Source organism: Nerophis ophidion, linkage group LG15, assembly GCF_033978795.1.
Source record: "Nerophis ophidion isolate RoL-2023_Sa linkage group LG15, RoL_Noph_v1.0, whole genome shotgun sequence".
Lineage (NCBI taxonomy): Eukaryota > Metazoa > Chordata > Actinopteri > Syngnathiformes > Syngnathidae > Nerophis > Nerophis ophidion.
This window is the reverse complement of record NC_084625.1, coordinates 20554095-20579798: the sequence shown is the minus strand read 5'-3', so window position 1 is coordinate 20579798 and position 25704 is coordinate 20554095. Positions and strand designations below refer to the sequence as shown.

The window sequence follows — 25704 nt, the reverse complement described above, 5'->3', positions numbered from 1 at the left end:
GTCCCGCTGACTGCGTGGGCTCCCTCCGGGTACTCCGGCTTCTTCCCACCGCCAAAAACATGCACCTGGGGATAGGTTGATTGACAACACTAAATTGGCTCTAGTGTGTGAATGTGAGTGTGAATGTTGTCTGTCTATCTGTGTTGGCCCTGTGATGAGGTGGCGAATTGTCCAGGGTGTTCCCCGCCTTCCCCCCGAATGCAGCTGAGATAGGCTCCAGCGACCCCAAACGGGACAAGCGGTAGAAAATGGATGGATAAACAATATGATTTACCTGAGTGTCTGGACAGGACAGATTAAAATTTAGATAAAAAATTGCATTTTAGATATTAAAAATCTTTACAACTAAAAATTGCGAGTCAATTGCTTTTTTTTTTTTTGACACCACTATTTGGTGGCGACAGTTTGTTTTGTTTTTATTTCAGGGAAGTTAGCTTTTGAAGTTCATTCTATGAGAAGAAAAACAAAGGTGTCACATGATGGTTTGTTTGCCACTGCAGTACCCAGCATGCCTTGTGGCACTGTGTATATAGTTAAGTGTTTTGGTACCATTAATCAATCGTTAAGGACCCTGTCAGTAGTGAGTGCAATTGTTTCAGGGTCTTGTAGTTATAACATTTATTCCATTGATACCACAAGTTGGACTGCTGCTGTGAGTAATGACCTGCCTGTTTCTGCTGAGTCAATGTGACGTATTTTTGGGCTGTTGCTTGCTCAAGTGCTGCGTCGATACATGTATAAATTAGTGGCATACCATGGAGCCCGCTTATGTTGACAACACTGACGACACAATTTTGTTGACATAAAATGTGAGACTCAAAAGGATAATTTCTATGAAAAATGTGTTTGTTAATGTTGACAAGTGTTGACATTGTCCACTTCCTCCCCATCAAAGCAGGCTGAAACAACAAGAGCAATATAACTACCTGGAATGTCCATCTGACAGCAACTCACGATTGGTTTCCGATTTTTGTGGTGACGATTCGGTTCGGAATAAATTCTCAAGTTGACAAGATACTCGAGGCAAACCAATTCTCTGAATATATCATTTGGTATTAAAATTATGATAAAACATTTTCATTACAGGTTACAGAAGCTGACTTATCACATAGCGTAAGCCGCAGATGGCCTAAAAATGTATGTTTTAAATGTATAAAAAAATAAATTTTTACGCTATAGCTCGGTTGGTGGAGTGGCCGCGCCAGCAACTTGAGGGTTCCAGGTTCGATCCCCGCTTTCGCCATCCTCGTCACTGCCATTGTGTCCTTGGGCAAGAAGACACTTTACCCACCTGCTCCCAGGTTTAAATGTAACTTTAGATATTGGGTTTCACTATGTAAAAGCGCTTTGAGTCACTAGAGAAAAGCGCTATATAAATATAATTCACTTCACACCAATTATCCATTTAAAATTGGAATAAATAAGTATCGTAATTCGAATGTGAATCGATTTCTTTAAGCACTGTTCAGTGACACAGCATTAAAATATTTACACAGAAACTTCCTGCTCATTGCCAAATAAGCTTCAAAATAAAAGCATGGTAGTATTAACCTGGAGGAACTCACAAAATCCATCAATTTTTTTTTGTTGCTTTTAACCACTGGTAGGAATTAAAACCAACAATATCATCTGTAGTGGATGTCTCAAGTAAACGTGCAAGTACAGTTATGTTGACAACGGCTTCTGTCGATGTCAGTCAGCCAGTCTGAGAGGCGTCAACATAAACGGGTTCCGCTATATTTTCATTTGAGAAACTGCGTGACAATACTGTGCACTCGAAATAAACTTGTTTTCTGCAAGGGTTAAACTAAAGGTGAACGCCAGAAAGAGGACATGAATAAAGTGAATTAATTCAGCTTTATTTCATACTTATTTATCATCTGGATCATTGCCTTCTAGAAGGGTGACGTTGTCGCCACGTGCTAACGAGCTGAACATTCCGCGTGCTAAAGCTTCGCCGTCGGCCTCATGGTTCCAGCATTAGCGCACTGTCTCCTGTCAGATTGTCCTCGGGGATGAGCAGCAATCCAGAACAATCCATTTGACTCAGCCGGTGCCCTCTTTTGGCCCGACGCCTCACTGCGAGGTTTCTCTCATGTTGTCATTTCTCTCTCACCAGCCCGGCGCTGAGCTTCGCCTACCCGCCCACGCCGGTGGCGTTGCACATGCACCAGCAGCTGATGGGCCGCCAGCCGGGCATCGTGGGCTCCGCTTTCGGCCACAGCCCCCCGCTCATCCACCCGACGCCGGCCTTCGCCACCCAGAGGCCCGTGTCTGGCTTCACCGCCGCCGGGCTTCATGCCAGCGAGCGGTCGGGCATCTCCGGTGACTCCTCACAGGTGAGAGGCGCGCCTGTGCCATTCATCATCACAGGTAATAGATAGCCCCGTCGCACGCCAGCCATGCCTCGGACAAAGCAGAATGCTGGAGTAGCTCTCCTTCCTCCTGGGAGTTCCACCTTCTTGTGCCGACTCTTGCGTGGAGACTGCTGAACGTCGCCTACGGCGTGGCCGCCGTCAACAACAAGGGGCTTGTTAGCATCACATCCCACCACTGACTCCATTAATCACATGAGAGGGAGGGGGGCACACAGAGAGAGTATTGACTTGGATGGATGGATCCAAAGGACTTTTACTTTCCTTTACCTGAACCTTACTGTTTGTGCGGGCCCACATTTCAGGCCAATATTCAATCTTTATTACCATTGCCACGTGCCAGTGCTCAGAATTGAATGCATACAATATTACCCTGAAGCTCAGGTTACCGTTACCGTTACCTTTTCTTCCAAACAGCCAAAAGGATGCTGAAAACAATTAAGCTGAAGTGTTAAGTTCCCAAATCTTGTTTGGGTTGACAGATCAAACCGACCAGTGAATCTGCGGTGAGCAGCACCGGCGACCCGATGCACCACAAGCGCTCCAAAATGAAACCAGAGGAGGAGCTGCCAAGCCCAGGAGCGCTCAGCATACAGGTAGTAATTCTCCACTGTCTTTTTTGTTCCTGTGGAGTCATTGCTAACTTATTGTTTTAGTCCATATTAACTGAAATACAATAAAATATACTATTGTCCCCCTCAGGGAAATTTGTTTTGGACTCATGCAACCGTGCCACAAATGCCCGAAGAGCCACAATGACAGCAAACACGCGTACCATCTCAACAATATTGCTCGACTCCTAGAACATTACACATTACACACTGCACATACATTAGGGAAATGACATAAACGAAAAGACATGCTCAAAAAAATCACAGTAGAAGACAAAAAAAACGTAAAAAGTTAACTGGAACTAAAAAGGCTGGATCTAGTAGGAATTTAAACGAAGGTACTGGCATTACTAGAAATGTTCTTTGTTCTATATTCTAACAAAGATTGTTACCCTTAAAGGCCTACTGAAATGAGATTTTCTTATTTAAACGGAGATAGCAAGTCCATTCTATGTGTCATACTTGATCATTTCGCAATATTGCCATATTTTTGCTGAAAGGATTTAGTAGAGAACATCCACGATAAAGTTTGCAACTGTCGGTGTTAAGAGAAAAGCCCTGCATTTACCGGAAGTCGCAGACGATGACGTCACAAGTGTGGGGGCTCCTCACATATACACATTGTTTTTAATAGCAGCCTCCAACAAAAAGTGGTATTCAGGCCGAGAAAACGACAATTTCCCCATTAATTTGAGCGAGGATGAAAGATTCGTGGATAAGGATACTGATAGCGACGGACTAGAAAAAAAAAAAAAAAAAAGAGTAAAAAAACAAACAAACGCGATTGCATTGGGACGTATTCCGATGTTTTTAAACACATTAACTAGGATAATTCTGGGAAATCCCTTATCTTTCTATTGTGTTGCTAGTGTTTTAGTGAGTTAAATAGTACCTGATAGTCGGAAGGGTGTATCCACGGGTGTGTTGACGCGCAGTGTCTCAGGCAAGTCGACGGCTCAGCTTTTCTCCGGTAAAAAGCGACTTTTTAACCACAATTTTCTCACCGAAACCTGCTGGTTGACATTTGGTCTGGATCCATGTTCTCTTGACCGCGCTCTGATCCATAGTAAATTTTCACCTCCGGGAATTTTAAACAAGGAATCACCGTGTGTTTGTGTGGCTAAAGGCTAAAGCTTCCCAACTCCATCTTTCTACTGTGACTTCTCCAATAATAATTTAACAAATTGCAAAAGATTCAGCAACACAGATGTCAAAAATACTGTGTAATTATGCCGTTAAAGCAGACGACATTTAGCTGTGTGTGTGCGTAGCGCTCATACTTCCTAAAAACGCGTGACGTTTTGCGTACACGTCATCATTACACGTTTCCAAGACGAAACTCCCGGGAAATTTAAAATTGTAATTTAGTAAACTAAAAAAGCCGTAATGGCATGAGTTGCAATGTTAAGGGGCGGCATGGCGTAGTGGGTAGAGCGGCCGTGCCAGAAACCTGAGGGTTGCAGGTTCGCTTCCCACCTATTGACATCCAAAAAATCGCTGCCGTTGTGTCCTTGGGCAGGACACTTCACCCTTTGCCCCCGGTGCCGCTCACACCGGTGAATGAATGATGAATGAATGATTGGTGGTGGTCGGAGGGGCCGTAGGCGCAAACTGGCAGCCACGCTTCCGTCAGTCTACCCCAGGGCAGCTGTGGCTACAGATGTAGCTTACCACCACCAGGTGTGAATGAATGATGGGTTCCCACTTCACTGTGAGCGCTTTGAGTATCTAACAATAGAAAAGCGCGATATAAATCTAATCCATTATTATTATTATTATTGTTAATATTTCATCATTGATATATAAACTATCAGATTGTGTGGTCGGTAGTAGTGGGTTTCAGTAGGCCTCTAAATGTTTTGATATTATTAACATTTGAAATCATTTTTGTATAAATTGTTTTCCATTTATTATGTCCTGGCTTTTATTTATCGGAAGGGTTGTACCTTTCTATGCTTCTGTTGCTGAAAATACCACAATACTTAATACTAAAATGTTGGTATTTTTAAAAATATACAGTGTATATTATTTATTTATTGTTTATATTTATGTCTATTAACTATTTTTAATCAATCACTTATTGTATTTAAAAACAGTTACATGTTAATCAGTCTAATAAAATAATACAAAACAACCCCAACTCCAACATAAGTTCACAGAGCAAATGAGAAGACATACCGATAACAATGATAAAAAAGGAAAAACAAATATTAATAATAGCAACAACAGTATCAATAGTAATGATAATAATAATGTCAATAATAGTAAATAAAACAGTAAACAATAACAAAATAAATTTTTTCCATAACAAAAACAGGATGTATAATTTTTACATATTGTTACTTATCATTTCAATCACCATCACAGCCATTGATAAAATCCATAACATTCACAGTGGCTTACACTTGCATTGCATCTCTTAAACTTGACAACCACACTGTAGCCATTATTCACCATTTTAATTTTTTTTCTAATATTTAAAACAAATTGGTATATAATGAATGCCATATTTCAATATATGATTCTTTATTATCTAATCTACATGCAGTTGTTTTTCTTCTGATATCATCTCATTGTGTATACAGTCATTATGAGTTGGTTTTAAAAACACATTACACTGTATTTATATTGGAATTTTAAATTCATAAATTTATTGGTACATGTTATTGAAATAGTAAAAAAAAAAGTATAGTCTGGAAAATATTTTTATACTTTAAAGATGTTTTATATTAATAGTATTTATTTACATTTATTTTAAATACATTTAAATATTATTCCCATTTTTGTTAGCCACAGGGATTTGTTTAAAATATACTACATAAAAATAATCTATTTTCTGGCAAATGTTTTGCTTTACTGTAGTTTTTAGTGTTATTGCTTGAATTGTGAGCAACGCTGCAACAATAGAAGAGCTGAGCAGCTGCCGTTCTACCTTCAGCTCGATTTACTTTTATGTGCTTGAGGAAACGTTGGTTTGGCTTTAATCAAAGTGCTAATAAATAACAGTCAAGTGCAGCTCGCGGGCCGAGTAAGTATGTTAACAGCGGGTGGAGCTGAAGGTGGAGGCCCAGACTGCGGTTCAGTTACCAGCCGGTGACAATGAAATATATGGGAGCTAATGGAGCAGCCTGCAGCAGGAAGAGAGGCTCAGATTCCTTAAATACTCTCCCAGCTTCTGTGGTGGAAAAAGCAGTAAAACACAAGAGGCCGGGCTTTCAGCACCACTTTCAAGGCCAGACTCAAAAGGGTCGCTGCCAGTGCCAAATGGTTCATAAAGCAGGTCCTCCTATATATATACTCCTATTGAACGAAACCCTTCGGTTTGCAGGATCACCCCGATGGGATGACACTGGTGAAGGAGGAGGGCGACAAGGACGATGGCAAACAGGAACCTGAGGTGGTTTACGAGACCAACTGCCATTGGGAGAACTGCTGCCGCGAGTTCGATACCCAGGAGCAGCTAGTGCAAGTAAGAAGTGAACCAAAAGGGTAAAAGAAAACACATTTTCGGGTGTAATAATAGATGACAAAATGAATTGGAAATCTCATGTAAAAAATATGCAGCATAAAGTAGCAAGAAACACGTCAATAATGAATAAAGCAAGACATGTTTTGGACCAACTACAAACGTACACTTCATTCACTAACTGTTTTACAAAAAAGATCAATTACAATCATACATAAGGTGGGATATAGAGAACATACAAACACTTTGTTTATTGAATCACAATTATTGAAAGTCAACGATTTGGTGCATTTGCAAACAGCTAAAATTATGTATAAAACAAACTACAACCTGCTACCCAAGAATGTACAACAATTCTTCTCAACACAAGAGGAGAAATATAACCTTAGAGCAAAATCAAATTTAAAACATTTGTATGCTCTTACAACACTTACAACCTTTAGCATATCTGTATGTGGAATTACATTTTCGAATGGATTAACCAAATAAATCAAACAAAGCACCAATGTGATTCAGTTTAAGAGACAATTCCAACTACAAGTGTTCATAAAGTGCACAGAACAATAATTATGATGAACATCTTGAAGTCTTTTTTTTTTTTTGGAGATGAAGATTATTTATGTATTTATTATTTGTTTGCTTACTATGGTATATTATTTATGTATTATTTATTTTTTCACTGTTCTGTTACAAAGAACAATGAAATTGGCTAAAATTGCTATGGTATGAAAAGGGGTAAGATTAAATAAGCTCTGCTTCTTCCTACTCCTTTTCGGACGTGCTGTAATTAAATAACTGAAAATGTGTGATGCATTACATTGTATCATATGCATGTTCGAAATAAATTGAAACTCAACTCAACTGAACTGAACTGAACTGAAAAGTATTGGGCGCCGTTTATCTTAGATAGATCGCCTTCTGTGCCCGTCTTCATCAAGTAGCGCTGAATACAGAAACCATTTGGAATCATTTGGATAGCTCAATTTTAAAAAAGCACTATTGGCTACAGTTGATGTTAAAGGTAAAAGAAAAAAAACGTATTTGCAAAGGCCAGATTTAAAAAGCCTGACGGGCTATATCAGTGGTTCTCAACCTTTTTTCAGTGATGTGAACATTTTTTTTATTCAAGTACCCCCTAATCAGAGCAAAGCATTTTTGGTTGAAAAAAGACATAAAGAAGTAGAATACAGCACTATGTCATCAGTTTCTGATTTATTAAATTGTATAACAGTGAAAAATATTGCTCATTTGTAGTGGTCTTTCTTGCACTATTTGGAAAAAAAGATATAAAAATAACTAAAAACTTGTTGAAAAATAAACAAGTAATTCAATTACAAATAAAGATTTCTACACATAGAAGTAATCATCAACTTAAAGTGCCCTCTTTGGGGATCGTAATAGAGATCCATCTGGATTCATCAACTTAATTCTAAACATTTCTTCACAAAAAAACAAACTTTAACATCAATATGTATTGGGGACGGCGTGGCGAAGTTGGTAGAGTTGCCGTGCCAGCAATCTGAGGGTTACTGGTTCAATCCCCACCTTCTACCATCTTAGTCACGTCCGTTTTGTCCTTGGGCAAGACACTTCACCCTTGCTCCTGATGGATCCTGGTTGTGAATGGGTGGCAGCTGTGCCGGTGACATGGGTGAATGTGGAAATACTGTCAAAGCACTTTGGGCTCCTTAAAAAAAAAAAGGGGTAGAAAAGCGCTATACAAGTACAACCATTTACCATTTATGGAACATGTCCACAAAAAAATCTAGCTGTCAACACTAAATATTGCATTGTTGCATTTATTTTCACAGTTTGTGATTCACATTTTGTTGACGTATTATTCAATAAATATATTTATAAAGGATTTTTGAATTGTTGCTATTATTAAAATATTTTTGAAAAATCTCACGTACCCCTTGGCATACCTTCAAGTACCCCCAGGGGTACGCGTACCCCCATTTGAGAACCACTGGGCTATATTATCAGAATGAGCTTTATTGGCCAAGCACGTTTATAACACACACAAAAATTGACTTAGTATACTGGGCTCTCTTTGTTCACTGTAAAAAATAAATATTAACGATTAACTGAAAATATAAACGTAAAAGTACTTAAAACCCTAGTATGTGCAAGGCTAATGAGCAATATTGCAAAGAGCAAAAAGACGATGACATGAACATGAGTTAGTACATACATCATGGCTCACGGACGGTAGTTTGCCCACCAGAGTAGGGCAGTCCAGGTTTAGAGTCCATGTTTTTGTAGTTGCTGAAACTTGTATCTATGAAGACACAGTGTTAACCACTTCTACACTGCGCTGCCCCCTGTCACACTGCTGGAGAAGTGAACGTAACAATAACATGCGAGCAGGGGTTGATGCAACGCACGCACACACACACACACACACACACACACACGCACGCACGCGCACACAATGATAGAAAGATTCAGAGCTCTCCACGACTGTCTGTTTGCGTCTTGACATGGCAATCCCGCGCCGTGGTGGTAACCTCTATCTATAATTGATATCCTCACCTCCGAATGGGCTGCCTCCCGTGTTTGAAGGGCTCGGCTCAAACGCTGGAGGATCTTGACAACTTCTTGCCCCTGTTTCAGCCGGCGGGATGATGGGGAAGGTGGCGGGGGGTGGGGATCGTGGGATGGGGAGGCAGCGTCCTAATAGAGGAAGAAACCTGCGCGAGTCGCAGCAGGTGGCCTCCCGCAAACCTTCGTCCCTAATTATCAACCACATCCATTTTCTTGGAATTGTTTTTTATATATATATATATATATATATATAGTTTTCTATGCACATGCAGATATGCGCTCAGATGTCATTAAAAGTTGCCTACAGAATCCATGCCCTCTAATTCAACAGCCCCGACGCTCTTATCTGCCCCCCCCCCCCCCCCCCACCTTCCCCCACCTTCCCCCAGTAATAGGATAAGTACAGTATTTGGACCACAGTGGGTCCCTTCACGAGCACGCGCAGGGCTCGGAAGAGGGGGTGGTCGCGTTGATGGACTGAGGGGGATTTCCATCCATATAAGCAAACAATGGAGAGCCCCTTCCCCCTTCTCCCAACTTGTCTTCTCAAATAGCTGAAGGGGGTAAACATGAAAAAAGGAACTCGGATGGGACTTAAGTGTAGACCAAAGCTAAAAAAAAAAACACTCATTTGGCTCAATACTAAATTGTGATCCTTCATTTAGTGGTTTAAAAAAAAAATCCACGTTTTGTCACTTTGGGACGAAAGAACATAAATCTATTTTGGGGGATTTTATATGTTTTATTGTAAATCAAAAACTGTTTTTGAAAAACCATCTACAAAACTGGAGCTACTTTGCAAAGAAAAATGGGCAAACATGATGTGCGAAGTGGAGACTAGGGATGGGTACCTTTCCTATTCAAAATGATGCAGTACTAATTCCTGGGACCCGGAAATCGATAACAATACCAATTTTCTGTGTGTTCAAATGTGTTAATAAATATTAATTTGTTTAATAGTAAAACTATTTGTTTTATTAATAGTGAACTGATAATAAAACTGTGCCATCTAGTTGTTTTGTCGTAAACTTCTAAGTCTCATTTGCATGTACTAGATTTTGCATGCAATTGCATTCTCAAGAAGTTAGATGGCAGAAGTGTTGCCGAGTCTTTGCTGAAGCGAGCTTTTGTTGCGTCCTAAAAAGTGTTTATTCTGGACGTACTTATTACACACCAGCTGATTGATTGTCATCTTAGTTGTCGTATTTATTACCAAATTTAAAGGTGTTTAAATTGCCATGTAAAATCGCTGATGCTAATCAGTAGCTTGCCTATGGCAAATCCAATGCATCTAACTACGGCATTTTTAAAAGTGAAGCCTTATTGTATGTTCAAGCATTTTCTAAAGAAAGAGCGAATTATTTATTAGATGGCATTTGATATAACTAAAATGACGTCTGCAACCGGACGTAACGTTATGTGCAACAAAGATAGCGAAGTATGGCAGCGTTAGATTTTTTATGTTAAACAATACCATGTAATACTGACAGAATTAGGTCGTTGCCTATAAAAGTACCTCTCCCGCAAAGTTTTATCACAATAGTTTGTGCTTGCAAGCAGGAGAACAAGAGTTCGTGAGAACAGTTTCACGGGTGGACACAAACCGAGAAATGTGGTTGGTTGAACAAGCAAAAGGCTCGCAGAGGAATTCAAAGCCATTCCAACATCGCCTCTCCTTTGTGCTTGGCCTCATTTCGGGAATTAAGCCTTCTTCACACCACCCTCGTCGCGCTCCACCTTGTTCAAAAACTCTGGGCGCATATTTTTACACCCTCAAACATGCTCTCGCCGCGACACGCCGCCGTCGCCGCCGTGCCGCGCTCCTTTATCGCCGCCGCCGATAAGATAAACATCGGATCTGTGCAATTTAGCTCACTTATCTGGCCTACCCAGTCAGCAGAAGCGAGGCGGGTGTCACTTTTACTTGCCGCTGTTTATTTCTTTCATTGATTCCATTTGCGGCTGGCTGACTCAATTGGACTCTCCTCTCCATTCCCCCCAGTTTTTGTCAGGGAATGGCGTTGAACCTCTCCCTCCCTCTCTCATTTTCACTTTCATTTTCCCTCCCTCCCGTCTTTTCCCTCTAAGGGACGACTTTTTCAAGATAAGGCCTTGGTGGCTTCTTTAATGTCTCGCTTGAAGTGGGCTTTTTTCTTTGCACACATGCCGACATGCCCACACTCCCTTAATGCCCCCGTACCGCCGCCCTCCACCATGTTTTACTGCTATTATTCCTACTTTGGGTTACCTTCCACGTCCATGTGTGTGTTCTCCAGCTCGTCAGGACTGTTCACTTCACCTCCATCGGTGGCGCTACCCAGAAAGGGGCGGTAGCTGCATGCCGCCATGGCCTCCTCCTATGTGTGAGATAAACACGGGCACCGTCTAAAGGCGCGCAGTACTTACCCCCCCTTCACCTCCCAAACACCCCCCCTTTTCTAACTGCAGGCGCAGGCCTTTAATTGGTAAAATGCAGATTTTTTTTGATCAGGAGAAGGATTAGGCCGCTTATCGCTGTGGAGTATCTCGGTGGAAGATGAAAAGAGCGTGCTGAATTACACATGCCAATTGCAGCTCCCACCCTCTTTTTTTTCTCCTTCTTTACCTCCCCCCTGTCCTCTCTTCCTTGCCTCCCCTACCCTTGCTTGACAACAAAAGCACTTTGGCGAGTGACATCACAAAAGAGCGTATGATTTATTAGGTGGCGTTTGATAAAGCTAAACGACGCTGTGGGTCCCGAGGCTTACGTGGAAATTTGTCGACTTGTAAACAGGCGCTCTTCTCATGCGCGCTCGCATTCTCATGCACAGGGGACACGTTCCGCCGAGACCTCAATCTGCTACGATTTGTGTGAGCCAGTATTTCATTCAGGGCTGGGGTTGGAATTGGGCTGGACTTTAGGATTGCCACATGATATTAGCTCAAAATGTTAAAAAAAATAAAAAATCAGATCGGATTTGAGACTTTTGGCCACTTGACGGCAAAGTTGGCTCTCCTTTCCCACTCTGCAACCAAACGGCTGTTCATGCTTTGCTTGATTAGAGAAAATATTGTCCGAAGTGGTTACAAATGAATAACAACGTGACGACACAATGACAAGATCATGCACGGTGAACATTCTTGACTATAAGTCTGGTTTCACCATTCAAAGACTTGTATGCACTTTCAAGTCTGTACTTATGGCAAAAAAAAGCAGCGTCCCTGTGGTTGCGCCATCATGCCACACCAATCTAATATTAGCTTTTATCTTCCCAGTTTTTGCCGGGAATTCCCGTTTTTTTGTCTTTCCTTTCTGGTGTCTTCCTGGTTCCATTGTTTGCCCGGATTTTGATTCCCACCATAACTCGGGGCAACACACGCTCATGACAGCAGTGTGGCGAGTTGCATGTCACGCTAGTCAATCGAATCAACAACGCAATAGAGCAGTGATTCTCAATTATTTTCTGTTTTGCCCACCTAGGAAGCGGAAAAAAAATTTGCAGCCCCCCAATCTCTGCCTCCACAATAAATATTATCAGTTGTCCATAAAATTGTTATAAGTACGCCTCTGCATAACGATGTGTTTTTATCAACATTGAAGAAAACAAAAAAGAAATATAGATCAACCTACATGTTTTAGTCTGTAAAATAAAATATTAAAAGTGCATCAATATGCCTGAAATAAAAAAAATAGATAAATCCTTATTTAAATGATAAGTATTTTTTTCACAATTATTTACTGAAAATGTTTTTAAATAATAATTATATATAAATAAATAATACATTTCAATTGATCAGCAACATTACCAATGTATAAAACACTTTAACCTGCAAAACAAGAATGAATAAAACAATTTGTGCTGATTTCTTTTTTTTTTGTCAAACTAAAGAAGTCATGATTACAATGAGCACGTTTTGTAGTGAACAGCTTTTTGAAACGGGTTTTAAAGGGACGGTGTGGCGCAGTGGGAAGAGTGGCCGTGCGCAACCCGAGGGTCCCCGGTTCAATCCCCACCTACTACCGACCTCGTCATGTCCATTGTGTCCTGAGCAAGACACTTCACCCTTGCTCCTGATGGTTGCTGGTTAGCGTCTTGCATGGCAGCTCCCTCCATCAGTGTGTGAATGTGTGTGTGAATGGGTAAATGTGGAAGTAGTGTCAAAGCGCTTTGAGTACCTTGAAGGTAGAAAAGCGCTATACAAGTACAACCCATTTATATTGCATGATACTGATAAAGCATGTTCCCAGGGCTCACCAGCGGGGGACTGCCCCACTATTTGAGAAAGACTGCGATAGAGACACATGAAGACAACAGAGAAGGCATTTCTGCCCAAAATCCAAACTCGGTGTAAAAATCTTGACAAATAGGAGATATACTATCTTGTATTCAGCTGCTTACAATTCGTCACACTTTCTGGAAGAACGAGGAAGAAACGCAAGCCTGCTAGAAAAATGTCTCACCCATATGCACAGTGAAAGAGGCACAAATTGTGTTTTTATTTTCATGTACGCAAAATCACAGACTCTTAGCATATATTTTACATCATATTATTGCAATATATCCTGCACGCATGTCGGAGTGGATGGTGCAGCCGTTAGGGACACTGTGTTATGACACTTGGAGGCCATTTTATTTATTTTTATTACTTTAAAGGCCTACTGAAATGAGATGTTCTTATTTAAACGGGGATAGCAAGTCCATTCTATGTGTCATACTTGATCATTTCGCGACATTGCCATATTTTTGCTGAAAGGATTTAGTAGAGAACATCGACGATAAAGTGTGCAACTTTTGGTCGCTAATAAAAAAGCTTTGCCTTTACCAGAAGTAGAAGCCGATGTGCACGTGATGTCACCGGTGTGAGGGCTCCTCACATCTGCACATTGATTACAGTCATGGCCACCAGCATCGCGAGCGATTCTGACCGAGAAAGCGACAGTTTCCCCATTAACTGGAGCGAGGATGAAAGATTCGTGGATGAGGAAAGTGAGAGTGAAGGACTAGAAGAAAGAAAAAAAAGATGAGGACAAGAGCGATTCAGATGTTATTGGACACATTTACTAGGATAATTCTGGAAAATCCCTTATCTGATTATTGTGTTACTAGTGTTTTAATGACATTATAAAGTCATACCTGAAAGCTGGAGGGGTGTGGTGACCGCCAGTGTCTCTGAGTAAAGCCATGGAGGAGCCCAGAAAGTCGCAGCTGCCACTTTGACAGCTGCTGCAGGAAGAACGACACAAGCTCCGCTCATGTTTACGGTAAGAGCCGACTTATTACCACAATTTTCTCACCAAAACCTGCCGGTTGACATGTGGTAGAGAAACATGTTCCCTTGACCGCTCTGTTCCATATTAAAGCTTCACAACAAACAAAGCAACACCGGCTGTGTTTGTGTTGCTAAAGGCAGCTGCAATCCACCGCTTTCCACCAACAGCATTCTTCTTTCTAGTCTCCATTATCAATTGAACAAATTGCAAAAGATTCAGCAACACAGATGTCCAGAATACTGTGTAATTATGCGCTTAAATCGGACGACTTTTAGCTGTGTGTGGTGCTGGGATAAAATTTCCGCTCCAACCAATAGCATCACAAGCACGCGTCAACATAAGCGTCATCATTCCGCGACGTTTTCAACAGGATACCACGCGGGAAATTTAAAATTGCAATTTAGTAAACTAAACCGGCCGTATTGTCATGTGTTGCAATGTTAATATTTCATCATTGATATATAAACTATCAGACTGCGTGGTCGGTAGTAGTGGGTTTCAGTAGGCCTTTAATGCCCCATTTATTCCAGCAAAGTTTTAAATGCAAATGTTCATAGTTGATACGCCAACAAAGTATTTTTTTTTTGGGGACAAAACTTGAGGAAGACAAGCAATGTAGTATTTCTCCATCGCCTACTCCTGGCCTGGCATGCATATTACAGCATCGTAGCGCGCATGTATGCGTAAAACCTGAACTGCAAATTCACCGTCAAAAATTTTTTTTTTTGTTAACAGCTAAGCTAATTTGAGGCTTTAAACAAGCACAAGAAGATCATGTTAAATCGGCGCAGGAAGGCCCCAGCTGACAAAGGATGTGGAACTCTAAACCAACTACTGACCACTTATCCACTGTGCTGCCTCAGTGCATAGTTTGCCACATATAACATGCATTTATTCAAAGGTGCAGAATGTACTTCATTTGTCCAATCAGCAAGCAAATAGCATGTATGTGACCATGCACATGTGTGTGTGTGTGTGTGTGTGTGTGTGTGTGTGTGTGTGTGTGTGTGTGTGTGCGCACAAAGGCGACCCAAACGTCCCCCGTGTCCTCTCCCCCTGTCATGCGCCTCCCTCCTAAATCCATCTTGGTGGCGGTTTAACAGTTGTTGGCCGATAAGCCGGCTAGGAGAAGATGAATAACCACCGCGTGGCCGCTATCAGCACCTGTTTGTCGATTTAGTCGGCCAACGGGACTCGTCTGCTCAGCATTGAGATTATTGATTCAATAAGAATTGCCATTAGGTTTCCCGACGGCTCCGCTCTCGTCTAACCCTCCTGCCCCAACTCCCTGTCAACCGCCGAGGCTCATGCATCACATCCGTCAAACGACTCCGTCATTTGTACAAACACGGCCGGAGTGTGTATCCATCTGTGCGCGTGGCAGCCACAAGGCGTGATCCGCCGTTCGCCCATCGCTCTGCGCTTTCTCGGAGGATATCGAGCGGCGCTCGCAACAGAGCGATCGTTTGCCACGGGGGTTCCCTCACACCGGCGGCGGCTAAAGGGCCGCCAACTGAGGCGGGCAGGGGATCAATCTCAGACGGGAGGGGGACTTCACTAACGTCTCCAGTCATCGACCTCCCAATCATTTCCCCCGGAATTAGTCTTGTTTTGTCACATTAGAATTAAAAAAGTGTCAAGTGAGAATAATGGAGGTCCTCTGTTGGTGTCGAGTCCTCTCTTTGCTTTTTCCTGTCCTTAAAATGACCACAGTTGTTCCAGAAGATGAGGCCTGGGGGTGCCAATTTAGTAAAAGTAGGATGGTTTGTGGGTCACAGTCAGGCCAAGGGGGCGGGACAAAGATGTCATTGACAAGGAGAGAGTCTTTGCCCCGAGGGGACGTGACCCTCCATGCTTTTTATTTGCTCTCCACCAAAAAGAAAGCACATTTTCTTCAGACATTTAACCGCTTTCATTGTCCAGTGTCTATTCATTGCCCTCGCGTTGATGTAAAGAAGATTCCTTATTGGCTAAAAAGTTAGTGTCTCTAAAAGAACCGTATTGTCGACTTCATCCCTGAAAGGTCAGAGTTGTCACATGGCATCAGGAACAAGTAGATTTAAAAAACATCACACTTCTTAATGGAACTTAACAGACTTCCCGCACCTCCGTTTATGAAAGTGTTGTTCTTTTCCTTTGCAGCACATCAACAACGACCACATCCATGGGGAGAAGAAGGAGTTTGTGTGTCGCTGGGAAGAATGCTCCAGGGAGCAGAAGCCCTTCAAGGCCCAGTACATGCTGGTGGTCCACATGCGCAGGCATACTGGGGAGAAACCTCACAAGTGCACAGTAAGAATGCAAACGGCTCATTATTTATGCACAGGTGGTTCCGGGGGTTACTATGTTTTGTAGTTACGGCACACTTACTGACCTACTCAGTGGCCTAGTGGTTGGAGTGTCCGCCTTGAGATTGGTAGGTTGTGAGTTGAAACCCAGGCCGAGTCATACCAAAGACTATAAAAATGGGACCCATTGCCTCCCTGCTTGGCACTCAGCATCAAGGGTTGGAATTGGGGTTTAAATCACCATAAATGATTCCCGGGCGCGGCACCGCTGCTGCCCACTGCTCCCCACTGCTCCCCTCACTTCCCAGGGGGTGAACAAGGGGATGGGTCAAATGCAGAGGTTAAATTTCACCACACCTAGTGTGTGTGTGTGACAATCATTGGTACTTTAACTTTAACTTCCATTAAATACTTAGATAAGCAGGTTTTAAATACAAGGCCATCCGATGAGAAGGAAAGCCACAACCATGGAAGTGAAACCAGACATCACAAAATTGTTCAGAAAGTGTCAAAACGTCGATTAACACTGGCCGGTCCAAGCCGCTTGACTGCCGCAACCGTCATTAAAGATAAAGTTTGTATCCTTTTCATCGGGTGTCCTTATGTTTTTATTCATGCATTTGTCCCTAATGTGTTCCAGGGACGTGCAGTCAGACTAGGCAGGTGAAGAAAAATAAATTAAAAGCCTGAATACAAAGAAGATGAACAGCAAGTTTTAGAAGCCGTGCAAAAAGCAGATCTCGCAAGTACCATTGCTAAGTTCTAAACAAGAAATACAAACTCTAAACACAATGAAACAATTACTCACTGTACAATGTCTGCTCTCACTGGGATGCAGACGGATGGGATGTTCATATCTTCCTCGTTTCGATAAAAACAATAACAAAGTGAGCGTCTTTTGGTGTCCTTCTTGCAATCTTCAGGTCTAAGTTGACTATCAATGTTGACTAACTTCTCGGTTTATGCCCACAACCTTCTACTATCCAGGTGAGAGGCCTGATTTATAATCTAGAATTAACATTTACCAACTCAGAGGTGATGCAGCGCTCAACGGCTCAATATGTCTATATAGCAGCATAAGCACCTCTATGATCACGGTGCCGCTAAAGGTAGTTCCTCTGCGTTGCCTCTTGTAATAAAAATATCACTAATACTTGATTAATATTCAGATCACAAGATGTAAATGGAGTATTGGCAGTTTTGGGATGTTTTTGTTAGGCACCTTATACTTGCTGTAAATTACAAATTAGAAAAAGAAAAACATATTTGATCCTGTCTTACATAAGGATTGTGAATGATGGGCAATATTCCTAAAGAAGTGCAGTTGTCCTTTAAAAACTTCTTTAAACTGGACTATCGGACACAACGGAAGGTGATAAAACTTTTATAATCAAAGAGAGGTGCATGTATTTTACTTACGCTCAAGGTAAGACCTCAAATGTTTTTGTATTTTATAAAAGTAAATACATGTGACTAAGAAGTATTTGAGAAAATGTTTATGAAAATGAGATATTTTCTTTTTCTAATTATCGTCCTAATGAGCAGCTTGTATGAACAATGATGAGAGCATATGAAATTCAGTTTCAAAAGTGCCTCACTTGCCTTGAATGTCTCCGCATGTCAATAATAACAATAACCTACTCAGTGGCCTAGTGGTTAGAGTGTCCGCCCTGAGATCGTTAGGTTGTGAGTTCAAACCCTGGCCGAGTCATACCAAAGACTATAAAATAATTGGACCCATTCCCTCCCTGCTTGGCACTCAGCATCAAGGGTTGGAATTGGGGTTTAAATCACCAAAAATGATTCCGGGGCGCGGCACCGCTGCTGCACACTGCTCCCCTCACCTCCCAGGGGGTGAACAAGAGAATGGGTCAAATGCAGAGGACAAATTCCACCATGCCTAGTGTGTGTGTGACAATCATTGGTACTTTAACTTTAACTTAATCTGTTCTGTGTACAACGTGAGTGACTCAGGTGTCACTTTTAGAAGAATTTGGTTAAAGTTGTACACATTCATAAACTCAAAACCTCCTGTATTTGCATGAAAAGTAAAGACTGATCAGAATGACGCGGACTCTTCCTCTGCTTACAGTTTGAAGGCTGTGCTAAGGCCTACTCCCGCCTGGAAAACCTCAAGACCCACTTGCGTTCCCACACGGGCGAGAAGCCATACGTGTGTGAACACGAGGGCTGCAACAAAGCCTTCTCCAACGCCTCCGACCGCGCCAAACATCAAAATCGCACACACTCAAACGAGGTACCCCTCAGACTGGAATTAGACCACGGACACCCGAGCACTCTCTCACTTCCTGCTTTTATGGCCCGTTGCAGAAACCGTACGTGTGCAAAATCCCAGGCTGCACCAAACGCTACACAGACCCAAGCTCCTTGCGCAAGCACGTGAAGACCGTGCACGGGCCCGAGGCGCACGTCACCAAGAAACAGCGCGGCGATTACCCCAGGCCTCCGACGCAGCCCCGGGACCCCGGTGCCAACAATCAGGGGCGGTCTCCGGGGCAACTGGGGCTGGGGGGCTACACGGACCAAAGGGAGTACAACCACGTTACCTCAAAACAGGATGAATGTCTGCAGGTCAAGTCCATCAAGACAGAGAAACCAATGGTGAGACTCAACATTAGCATCTACGCTAACTAAACCCTTCTGCTAATTAACTCCTCTAACAATTGCATGTCTTCTTCTATTCGATGCCTCGGCATTTCTCTTCTTCCTTCTAAGGACAGTGGGTAATCAGGTGAGATAGGTGTGCCCTTTTTTTGTACTGTCTGGTGACTCATCTCATCACAAGAACATTTCAGCCTTCACCTCCATTGAGAGACTCATGTGCTTGACCACCAACTGCACAGCTGACCCTGCTTAAATTGATGAAACGTAAACAGGGCAAACGTGTCTAAACACTGTCCACACGCCGCACAAAATAAATGTGTGATTCCGCTCTGCACAATTCAGTAAACAACCGAGTTAGTCAACACACAGTTTCGCTAGAGGCCTTTACTCTATTTGTCTGTCCTCCAAAATATCCCAAAACAAGATTTTATAGTGTGCTCTTTTGTTTGTTGCAAGTGGAGCACACAGCGAGACATGACCCGCGGCCCAGACTATAAACTGGGAATATATCTCAGATCGCCAGATAAGACGACAAACTATGATTTGAAGACATTAAAACGACCATTGCTTAGGGCTGTCAATCAAGAAGTGCCTGGCGACACAATGTAAATATTAGACTGAAGAAAAATATTTTAAAAATATCCCACTGACCTTGTCATTAACAATGTGTTCAAACTTCTTCCAGCAAATGATCTACCGTATTTTTCGGACTATAAGTCGCAGTTTTTTTCATAGTTTGGCCCGAGGTGCGACTTATACTCAGGAGCGACTTATGTGTGAAGTTATTAACACATTACCGTAAAATATCAAATAATATTATTTAGCTCATTCACGTAAGAGACTAGACGTATAAGATTCCATCGGATTTAGCGATTAGGAGTGACAGATTGTTTGGTAAACGTATAGCATGTTCTATATGTTATAGTTATTTGAATGACTCTTACCATAATATGTTACGTTAACATACCAGGCACCTTCTCAGTTGGTTATTTATGCGTCATATAACGTACACTTATTCAGCCTGTTGTTCACTATTCTTTATTTATTTTAAATTGCCTTTCAAATGTCTATTCTTGGTGTTAAGTTTTATCAAATAAATTTCCCCCAAAAATGCGACTTATACTCCAGTGCGACTTACATGTTTTTTTCCTTCTTTGTTATGCTTTTTCGGCAGGTGCGATTTATACTCCAGAGCGACTTATACTCCGAAAAATACGGTACTAAGATTGAAATACCACGTGCTAAACAGCGTGTGCAAGCTATTAGTGGGAGTGTTAAGTTTTGCACTTACTGCGCTCAAGATATAACACAATGCATACTTTAAGAAGTTTTTTTCATGTAGGAGGTATATTAATGATTCATATTCTTTGGGAAATAACAAACGCCTTTAAAAATAAACCCCCAACAGACACGAAAACGAATCATTTGAATATGTTTTATTAGCCACTTAAGTCATCCAGCATGCAGCTATAAAATTACAAAAGGATGTTGCTGAATAGACAGTATGTCTATTTTTTTTAATTTCTGACTGTACAAATATGTTGACGCACATGTAGGGGATGGAGGGTTCGCTGTCTATCGTCTGTCTTTGCAGCACGAGAACTTTAGCCGTGTGTGTAACTGTGTCAGTTAGCACGTACTTTTCAGATGTACATTAATCAAACTGCGAGCGCTGTATAATACATTCTTCTCCTCCCAGTATTGTGGGTGTTTTGATAATCAGCTTATATTTTGCATATTCATGAAGACAGATTGTGCTCCTTGTTCTGCTCACCAAACAGAGGCAATCCGCTTTGCAGACAAGTTTAATAGATCAGCTCTGCACGTGCTATCAGGTTTGCAGAAGTTTTAGTACACGCAAACCTTTAGTAGATCAGGCCCTTTGTGTATTAAAGAGGATAAAACCAATCCTCGACAATGTCGCGCCCTCTGTGAGCCTATTTGGTACTATCATTTTTGTTATAGGATTATTACCAAAATTAATAAAACATTTTTTTTTACACTTATCAATGTGAGCTTTTCCATTTCTATAGTTAATAGTAGTGACTTGTTTTAATACAACTATACTTTAGAGTAATTTTGTTCCCCCTGGAGGTTACAGCGTTTGCCTATACCAGGGGTCAGCAACCCAAAATGTTGAAAGAGCCATATTGGACCAAAAATACAAAAACAAATCTGTCTGGAGCCGCAAAAAATTAAAAGCCATATTACATACAGATAGTGTGTCATAATAAATAAATAAATGGGTTGTACTTGTATAGCGCTTTTCTACCTTCAAGGTACTCAAAGCGCTTTGACACTACTTCCACATTTACCCATTCACACACACATTCACACACTGATGGAGGGAGCTGCCATGCAAGGCGCCAACCAGGACCCATTAGGAGCAAGGGTGAAGTGTCTTGCTCAGGACACAACGGACGTGACGAGGTTGGTTCTAGGTGGGATTTGAACCAGTGACCCTCGGGTTGCGCACGGCCACTCTCCCACTGCGCCACGCCGTCCCTATAACATGAGATATAATTGAATTAAGAGGACTTAAAGGAAACTAAATGAGCTCAAATATACCCACAAATGAGGCATAATGATGCAATGTGTACATATAGCTAGCCTAAATAGCATGTTAGCATTGATTAGCTTGCAGTCATGCAGGGACCAAATATGTCTGATTAGCACACTCAACATAAGTCAATAACATCAACAAAACTCACCTTTGTGCATTCATGCGCAACATTAGAAGTTTGGTCGACAACATCAGACAGAAAAAGAAGTGGCATAAAACACGTCCTAGAAAGTCGGAGAAAGTTGTGCATGTAAACAGACTACTGTGAGTTCAAGGACCGCCAAAATTAGGACAAAACGGCGCTCGCCAAATACTCGAATCAGTGAAGCATGTTTAATATAAACAGTGTGCTTTATAACAATTAGGGAGGTTTGTGTCATGTTTGTCCTCCTGCAGAAACCATATTAAAACAAAACATTTATTTTTTCCCCCTCATTTTTCATACATTTTTGAAAAAACTCCAGAGAGCCACTAGGGCGGCGCCAAAGAGCCTCATGCGGCTGTAGAGCCGCGGGTTGCCGACCCCCGGCCTATACAGTCGTGCTTTGCCACATCACGCTTCAAATAATGCGGCTTCACTACATTGTGGATTTTATTCAGTTTTTACACATGTTAAAAAAATGGTGCTAAATTAAGTATTTTCAAGCATAAAATGGCTGAATGAACTGAAAATATCAATACTACAGTAGTAATGGCCACTGGAGGAGTCTAAACTAATCAGAGCGCGCTGTTCAGTCCCGGGGCCATGGATTGGCTCAGCCTCATGCAACATTAGGATATTGGATTAAAATTGTGTAAAGGTGACTAAAGAGTGTTATTTAATTTCTTTTAGAAGGGCATAAACGTTTTTTTCTGTTCTTACTATGAAAATATTTGATTTATAATTTGGCTATACTCAAGGGTAAACTTGATTATAAGATTACTATCACAACAACACATCATCAGTAGGATAAAACTAATGGCCTACAACACTGTATTTGCTAAAACCATGGGAACAAAATATCCACATTTTAGCTTTGGGTTGTAGATGACAAAGAAAAGGATTGTCATATCTAATAATGTACAATGGTACCTCCTCATTAATCTTTTGCAAATAGTCTGTAACCACATTTGTCCAAACACAAGGAATTTTGCCCATTAGAAATACTGAAAAGTTCATTAATTTGTTCCAGAAAAACAAAAATATGAACACCAAACACGTTTTATAGAGAATTTACTTGTGGAAAACCATATTGAAGCCACTTTCATAATTTGCTATGAGTTAAACACAAACACAAACAGACTGGACAAGCTGGTAGAGAAGGCCAGTAACGTGGTGGGAGTGGAGCTAGACTCACTGGCGGTGGTGTCAGAGAGGAGAAGTCTAGCAAAACTCCTAGCCATTATGGACAACACCTCCCACCCACTACACTCAGACCTTGCGGAGAGAATGAGCACGTTCAGTGAAAGGCTCAGACTCCCAAAAGGTCCTTCATACCGACAGCCATCAGACTGTATAATGCATATGTTCCTTGACTGCACTTAAATGTAGAATTTATGTAGAATATATTTATACTATTCATATATTATATGTATTATTATTATTGTTTATTGTGAGCGAACTGTGGTGCTGAATTTCCCCCAGGGATCAATAAAGTACTTTCTATTCTATTCTATTCTATTCTATTAAATCTTTAATTCAGTAGTGTTCCTCCCCTTCTTTATGGAAGTGCTAACACAACTTTATTTCGCCTCATGGTGGAAGGGTATGCAGGCAGCTGGGCATACAAACTAGTTTAGTTTGCCATACAATAAGGGAGTCAACAAACTTTTGGTTAAATTTCTTAGGCTTCACTTCACAATGCAAAAAGTCAGCGTTCAAAAACAAAAAGAAAAAAGGAAAAAATAAGGGGTATTTTATTTGATCTTAGCAAAATTATCTGCCAATAGAACAAGAAAATTCAGCTTGTCAAGACTTTACAAAACAAGTAAAATTAGCTAACCTCAATTAACCCCCAAATACCTTAAAACAAGTATATTCTCACTAATAACAAGTGTAGTTTTCTTGATAGAAAAAAAAGGGTCATTTTAGTTTAATTTGTTGAAAAATCTTCTAAAAAGATGTAAGTGCTAGTGGCATTATCTTGACATAATGATATGCGCTCTGCGTCATGACTTTTTTTTCATGCTTGAAGTAAGAGTATATTACTTTAAAAAAGTAGTTTTATACTTATGAGTGTTAATGGCACAGCTTTGCAACAGTTTATATTCTAGTTTCAAGCATGTTTTACTCAATATAGGTAATCAAATCTCAGCTACAAGCTGTAATATCTTACTGAGATCATTTAGGACCAAAACCCTTAAAACAAGTAAAACACTCTTACATAAAATCTGCTTAATGAGAAGATTTATCTTATCAGACAGAAAATAAGCAAATCTCACCCTTATTCGAGATATTTCATCTTACTTAGATTTCAGTTTTTGCAGTGCAGACACCTTGTCTTAGTAGATGATGGTGTTGGAAGTGGACTTTTTGCAGCCCTTTTGCAGCAATTGTCTAATAAAATGCATGTTTAGAATGTGTGATGCTCCAGAATGTTCTCCTTATTGTGTTGTCTTGAACGAGCCAGTAACAAGCTTGTGTGTCCATTAGACGTCTCAGCCAAGCCCTGGCAGTCAGTCTACATGCAGCAGTGACCAGTCCCCAGTCAGCACCTATCCCAGCGGTGGACTCCAGCTTACTGTGAGTGCCGGACGCTCGCCAGGGGAGTGGCTGGAGGAGGACGAGGATGAGACAGAAGAGGAACACCACGGGCAGCCGGCCCCCATCATGGACTCCACCGTCTCCACGGCGACGGCGGCCATGCTGACCCTGCAGGCGAGGCGCAGCGTGGGCCGCCCCCTGCGCTGGATGGAGCACCTCAAGATGGAGAGGCTGAAGCAGGTGAACGGAGCGCTGCCCAGGCTGGGGCCCCTGTCCCCGCCGCCGCCCCTCAAGGGTTCCACACTCCCCACCATCCAGGGGAAGGGTGAGTTTCCAATACATCTCTTAGCATTAGTGATTTTTTCTTGGCAATGCATTTTTTCTGATGGAAACGCCTGTTGGCACACCACATCTTTCCACCTCGCCACTTTTGGCTCTAGCGTTTAGGCGAAACAAAATGTTTGTGACAGGAGATGGAGAGAAATGGAACCGTGTTTAATGGTTACACCTGTTGCAATCGTGCACCCTTAGCTTATGTCAATCAAGCAATCAATCAAAGTTTATTTATATAATCCTTTATTACAAATCAAAATGTATTCATATAATCCTTTATTACAAATGTCTCAAGGGCTGCACAAGCCACAACGACATCCTTGGTTTAGATCCCACATGCCAGAACATGGGTCATTTTAAAAGGACTTAAAAAGATCAGCATTTCAACTGGCAGCCCAGAGCCCAAATCTGGCCCAGGAATGATACAATATTGGTCCCTGAGTTCAGATCAAAACTTGAAAGACAAATATTTTGGCAGCAAATTCTTAAAATACGCAAGAGTGGTCTTGTTGTTTAGAAGAACTTAGACCTTGTAAACACATTGGCAGATCCTTGCAATTACTTTTTTACCTTTGCTAGCAAACATTTAACTCTGGGGTTTAAACTTGTGTTCTACATAAATTACTAAGGCGTTCCTCAAAGCACCCCTTTAAGTCCACCCCTTTAGTGTTGCTGTACCTTGTTTACTTCAGATGCAGTCAGTAGTCGTTTGTTCAACTTTAGTTGTACTAGTGGTGTTCCTAAAGTTCCATTTTAGGTCCTCTCTTTTTCATCATTTGGGCTATTCAATTGGTGGCCCACGAGTTCAGTTCCAAAAACTTCTGACTCACATTTTTGCAGCAGATTCTGCTGTCATAGAGGTTATATTAAACAAGCTTTTTGGCAGAAGGTTCCCTAAAACAGCAGAGCACCCCTTTAAAGGCCTACTGAAACCCACTACTACCGACCACGCAGTCTGATAG

General features: G+C 41.5%; 1 protein-coding gene across 1 annotated transcript in view; it reads left to right on the top strand.

The window, feature by feature from the left end:
- Positions 1–25704, top strand: part of gli3 (GLI family zinc finger 3) — a 173785-nt gene that overhangs the window by 143481 nt on the left and 4600 nt on the right. Inside the window, exons 8-14 of the mRNA XM_061921678.1 lie at positions 2120–2339; positions 2858–2971; positions 6315–6455; positions 16393–16542; positions 18631–18795; positions 18870–19160; positions 24359–24734. Of these exons, the coding sequence (XP_061777662.1) occupies positions 2120–2339; positions 2858–2971; positions 6315–6455; positions 16393–16542; positions 18631–18795; positions 18870–19160; positions 24359–24734 (1457 nt within the window). The remainder of the gene's footprint in view (positions 1–2119; positions 2340–2857; positions 2972–6314; positions 6456–16392; positions 16543–18630; positions 18796–18869; positions 19161–24358; positions 24735–25704) is intronic.